Source organism: Populus alba, chromosome 6 (genome assembly GCF_005239225.2).
Source record: "Populus alba chromosome 6, ASM523922v2, whole genome shotgun sequence".
Taxonomy (NCBI): domain Eukaryota; kingdom Viridiplantae; phylum Streptophyta; class Magnoliopsida; order Malpighiales; family Salicaceae; genus Populus; species Populus alba.
The window spans coordinates 21,714,192-21,720,464 of NC_133289.1; the positions used below are offsets into that span (position 1 = coordinate 21,714,192).

At 33.5% G+C, this 6,273-nt stretch overlaps 1 protein-coding gene across 1 annotated transcript in view; it reads left to right on the forward strand.

The window, feature by feature from the left end:
• The first annotated feature begins 4,024 nt into the window (after positions 1 to 4,024).
• LOC118030880 (E3 ubiquitin-protein ligase ATL42) overlaps positions 4,025 to 6,273 on the forward strand; it is a 5,201-nt gene continuing 2,952 nt past the window's right edge. The window contains exons 1-2 of the mRNA XM_073409884.1: positions 4,025 to 4,075; positions 4,849 to 6,080. Coding sequence (XP_073265985.1) covers positions 4,025 to 4,075; positions 4,849 to 6,080 — 1,283 coding nt within the window. The remainder of the gene's footprint in view (positions 4,076 to 4,848; positions 6,081 to 6,273) is intronic.

Here is a 6,273-nt window from a genome sequence, read left to right on the forward strand (position 1 = left end):
CTTCCGCCACCTCTGCCACTTCCACCGCCTCCCCCTCAACAATTTAAAGTTAGCAATTAACAGTTCATACCAAGCAAGGCATTATTAATGCTAAGAGGAAGATCAATGGAGTATAGCTTTAGTGTGAGTCAAAGAAAATGAAAGTTCAGATCATGAAGTAAGAAGCATGTAAAATCCTACAACGATGACATATAAAAGCATTATAAAAGGAACTGTTAGTATAAAAAAAATATATATAAAACAACCTTAACCCATCAAAACTTCAAGAATTTGTTGCAAACACTTCAATTGACAGCCCTAAAATTAACTGTTATTTTTATTTTAGTTCTTAATTTTGAATTTATGTATTTTGATCCTTAATTGACTAGCAAACTTTCAATTTTTTAATTTGACCCTTGGTCAATTTTAGTCCTTTACATTTACATGTTTTTTTTCAGTTTGGTCTTTGATTTTAGATTTTTTCAATCAAGTCCTTAATTGCTCATAAAACTTAAGTATTTATGCGATTAAGCCTCTGATATGAGCAAATTAACTTTAAAAAATTACAATTCTACCCCCTAAATTTTAATTTCTTTCAATTAAAGCTTAAATTGACTTCAAAAATAATTTTTTGTTATAATTAAGCCCTCAATAAATTCAATTAATACTTGAAGAATTCTAATTGAGTCCTTAAACATCCAATTTTAAATTTTCCACCTTAAATTGAATTTTTCTTTGCTAATAAAGCTTTTATCAGTTAAAAAATATACTGTCAAATTTTTTAATCTTGTATATTTTTTATCTTTATCAACCAGTCTTCAACAATTTCTTGGGCGTTCTAGTATATTCTTCTAATTTATATATTTATATGAATTTAGTACTTAAAATCCTCTAATTGTGAAAACTCATATGTATGTTTAATTCATTAATATTATTTATTGAGAAATTTTTTGAAAGTCAATTTTTTAGATGTGTTTTTTGTTGTGGTAGTGGATTTATTGTGAACAAATAATTGCTAGCTTGTGGATTATAACAAACAAAATAAAATAAAAATTTTGCAATCTTCAATGAAATCACAGACGAAAAGGCAATTTCATTACCATTTTTATAAGCAAATCCACCGTGATGTTTGCACCCATTCTAGAGTTCTAGAATTGTTCGTAAACTTACATAATGTGTAGGAACTTGAAGACAGAATTGTCGATGGAATATTCTATTAGACCATTAAACAGTGAAAAAATTTCTAAAAAAAAAGGGTTGTAAAAGCTGATTTTTAGGCGCGAGTATTTTGTTGACGAGTTCGTCAATATTTAAAATTGCAATCCTTGCCGATTTGCTCTGAGAGGAAATATAATTCATGATTGTCAACAGTTAAAAAGAAATTCTAGCCGAAAGGGACATCGAGTTTTACTTTAAGCACATTGGACTCCCTAAATCAAGGACAATCAACCAATCACATAGTCCTTCCTCACAATGACGTACAATAAATTAATGATTCTGCTACTATCCCTCCTTCTGGCATCATAGGTATGAAATCAATTTCTCATTAATCTTTGTTCATTGATTCAGCCGTTTCTAATCATATGACGGGGGTGTCTCAAGTACTCTTAGCAAATATTCAGCCACTGAATCCCTTCCATCATAGTTTTTAAATTCAATCTAATAGTCAACCCAATATAATAATTAGATTACCAGTTAGATAGTCAACCAAAAAAATAATCTATCCACCCATTCATTTACCATTCTTTACCTGCTTTTCTAATCTGTATTATACGATATTGATGATGCATTTTTCCTTATCAATTAAGCATTACAATCACATTAGTTCTATTACTTTGTTTTCATTGATTAAACCCACTTGATCTTATCATCTACTTATTATAATAATAAATGATTAGATTCTCTTAGATTGTTGTTTTAACAAGAACATAAGCAAGGCAATAAACAAGCCTAGATTCAAAGCAACACAGGCAAGGAACAAAAAAGAATTGACATATAAACTAGGCAGAAAAAAACAAGAACAAGAATTTATCTTACATAAACGAAAAGCTAGTGAATTAAACAACTTATCTTACATCTATGAAGAGAAACGAAAAGTGAAGAACAGAAATAGAAATCTAAGAGAGAAGAAAACCGAAGCGAAACAAAAAACTATCTTATATCAAACCAGTACTTTCATAAACAAAAAGCTAAATAGAAACAAGTAACACCAACTTTATCTTACCTTGAATTTGCAGATCTTAACTTGAAGAGAGTCAAATCAAGAAAAGAACACAAACACCCTGCAAAAATAAATTTAGAGTTTGTTGAGAGCCTCTTCTTATTATTTTAACCCAAAGAGAGACGGGACTTACATGGTATGGCTTGCGTGTAGTTTAAATTCCTCTATAACTGATATGACTATGAACTTTAAAGATAAAGATTAGGTTTTCTAATTCTTTAAATTGTGAGTACGTGTGTCTTCACATTGCAATGCAAATGGTTTGGTTAATTGATAGTAAAAAGTTAAAAACAACGTTATTTTACTTATATCATGTCTCAGTTGGGTTTATCCAGGTTGACCAGGTTTTGACGGGCCAAATTCCTGGCCGGTTTTTATCAACCCGACCCTATTCCAGTCCCGAGTCGACGCACTGCGCCGCGCTGGATCAGGTTTTAAAACTATACCTTCAATCAATTTATGCAGCAATAGTAAAGAAATACTCTTACTGGCATTGGCACTGGCACCCGGACATCGCGACGGCCCCACAAAAATTCAGAAAAAAGAACAGATTCTGGCATCCGGTTCTTTTAGAAAAAATGTTTGTTTTGAGGAGTCGCCACCTAGATTATGGTCACTAGGAACCTAACTGGATGACTCGGGATTGATTTAATTACAAACGTTAAGGCAGACTGCATTGTTCATAAATTCTAAATATTTATTAATTTAATGTTGTGATCATTCCTAAGTCTGCGTTGGTGACTCTAAAACTTAGTGATAAACTAAATTTACGCATTCACATATGATTGTTATTCCCGGACGTTTGTTAAAACAAATGCACATATATTTTGTTGCTAAATAAAAAAACATAATGAATAAAAATAATATAAGCTCAAAACCAGTTTTTATTCCCGACTCTAGCGTTGGTGAATAAACCAGTCGGGGGCTGTCAGCCCACATAGCCGGCCCAGCCCAGTCACTGGCCAAGCCAGTGCGCGTGCCATAGCCTGTAATTAAGAAACAGCCGGTGCAACAACGAAATGAAACAAGTGGGGAAACAGAGCTGAAAACTTACCCGTTTTTTTGCAGGGGATTGCGTGTGAAGTTTCGTACTCCTTCTGTTCTGTTGTAAAACTCTCTCTCTCGGTCAGTTTCGTTTTTGTTGTTTTAAGCCTGTATTGGTGATGGAAGGCTTTGCGAATCTGCTGGTAATATTGCAATATTTTGTGGCCGGCCAGAGGCCAACGGACGACCATGGGTGGAAAACGGTTGCTGTTTAACAGCGTCTTCAAATAGAACAGCAGGTGGCTTTTTACTTTGAGAAGTAAAACTTTTGTGTGGTTTTAAACGGTAATTAGCCCCCTTCAAAAGTGGTGCAAAGTCCAATTAAAAGTATGGCAAAACTTAATCAGTTTCTCCAATTAAACCCTTAATTTGGGATTAAATTGGGATGAATTAAATTAATTTCAAGCTTAATTAAGCTTGAATTAATCAAACTTTTAATTAAACCTTAAACTTTATTGACATCAGACAATGTTTTTTTTCAATAAACAAAAAAGCTCCTACATCAAATTGCTTCTTATCTCGATCAAAACATCAGTTGATATTCTTTTTTTTCTGCAAGATAAATTTTGTGACAATAAACTTTTTTTTATCTTCAACTTGGCCATTCGCACACTCAATGTTTGGAATGCTTGCTTTATTCAGATATATTTCTCCTAAAATGAATGTGAGAGCTATTTTCTTTAATACTACTTGTCAAAGTCGTTCTCTTTCAAAATGGGCTAAATCACCTTAATTTTTCCTCTGGTGCTATGAAGATTGATGCTCCTCTTGATTTGATACATGGTGACGTTTAGAGACCCTCTCCCATTCCCTGGAGCTGGATATGTACAAGTATTTTACTATCTTCTTTGATCATCGTACACGCTTTGTTTGGTATATTTCATGTGAGCTGAATCTGAAGTGACATCTATTGCTATATTTATTTTTAAATGGTCGAAAATCAGTTTAATATGAGCATAACAAATTTGGTCTTAATTAGGAGGAGAATATTCCAACACTTAAAAGTTGTTGCATTTTTAAAAGAAAATGGAATAATTCACCAATACTCTTGCTCACACACTCCTCGACAAAATCAATACAATCCAGACAATAAAAATTAGAGATTTTGAATATTTGAGCGAGGATCCGACACAATTAAATGAGAATCTAGTCTAAATAGACTATATAAATAGCTTAACATATGATTTATAAACTAATAAGATAAATCTAAATTTAAGTGAGGTCTAATTACGCTAAATTAAGTTAGCATATTAAAACAAAGATAACGAGAGATCTTATTGTTAAATCAAGTTTAATTTTTTCTAGGTGATTTTATAAGTAGTTTTCCTATAACATATTACTTAATTGCTTATCGAATCACTGAATCTTTGAAAATTAGGCTAAGAAGTTGATTTTTGGGCCAATTTTGTTATTTTCATAAGATTTTTTGAATTTATTATTTATATTTTAAATTATGTTTTAATTTCCTTATGCTTTCGGCTTTGGGTTGTATTCAAAATACAGCTTTACTTGATCAAAAGTCTCCATTCTTTTGCTTATATAAATTAGAGGATTTTCTTGGTTCTTTCAAATTGTCATTATATACAGAAACTTGGACAGTATAGAGTGTGGCTATTATCTCTATGAATCGATTACTTCTCATCATAATTCTTACCCTCTTCTTCCATGTCAAAGCCCAAATCACTTCCCGTTCGGATTCAGCTCCCCTCAAATTATCAGTCCATCAAAGCCTTCCACTAATCCTCGGGATCCTCTCGCCTATGCTGTTTATAACATTTTGCCTCCTTGCCTACGCAAAATACTGCGGGAGAAACCAAAATAATTTCTTAGGCCGTTATCTCCATCACCAAAACTTTCATGGACTTAGTCGATCAAATTCTAGGTTTTCTGGGATTGGCGAAGAAGTGATCAATTCCATGCCCTTTTTCAGGTTTTCTTCACTTAAGGGCTCAAAAGAAGGCCTAGAATGTGCAGTTTGCATATCAAAATTTGAAGATTCTGATGTCCTCAGACTGTTGCCAAAGTGCAAGCATGCATTTCACGAGAAGTGCATCGACCAATGGCTAAAAAGTCACTCTAGCTGTCCTCTTTGCAGATACAAGATAGATCCTCAAGATGTCAAGAACTTCACTTATTCAAGAAGTTGGAGCCACTTGCAAAATCCTTCAAATCTAGCAGAGGATCCTAATCTCGAGATCTTTGTCGAAAGAGAGCATGATCGTCAAGTTTCATCATGTTTTAACCCAGGAAGCAGCTTTCAAATTAGCAATGACAGCAGCAAAAAGGAAGAGTTTCTGGTTCAAGCAGGTGGCAACGCTGATGATAACAGGAAACTCTCTCATAAATTCATGCACAAGATCATTATTTCAGATGTTCTTATCAAGAGTCGATGGAGCGATGCTAATTCTTCAGATTTTTTGTCCCTGAACACTGAGATGCTTGGAGTCATGTCAAGCAACAGATTTTCTCCTAAGAAATCAAGTAGTGCAAGATTCCACAGTGGCTTGTCCAGGGTTGAAAATTTAGAGAAGGTTAAGGATGATACAGAAAGAAAGAGATTGTTCGAGCCTCAGTTGACTACTGTTGACAGAAGTAATTCTGTTCCAAGCTCAAGCTTAAATTCGTCAAAAATGCTTAATCCTGTGGGTAAAAGGTCAGAGTCTGAGATCACAATTTTTTCAAGGTTCAGACAGCTAAGTGCAAGGAACAAAATGAAAGAATCTGCATCCCTAGGGAATGGAGGAAAAGATGAGAGGATCAGGAAAGCTTTGGCTGCAATAGCACGGCGAACAATACAATGGTTTTCCGTTCGAGAAAGAAACTTACGACAATTTGAGTACGAAAGACAAGCATCAAATGTGTTGATTTTCATCTTAGCAGCTTAATTTGTAAATTTTCACGTGTTTTCTAATAGCTTTCATGTTATATGATGACCTGAAACCTTGGTTGATGACATTGTCACATTTAGCTGTTTTGCTAATTATGTTAAATCAAGAAATTTAAAATTTTCGTTCATGCTAATCATCATT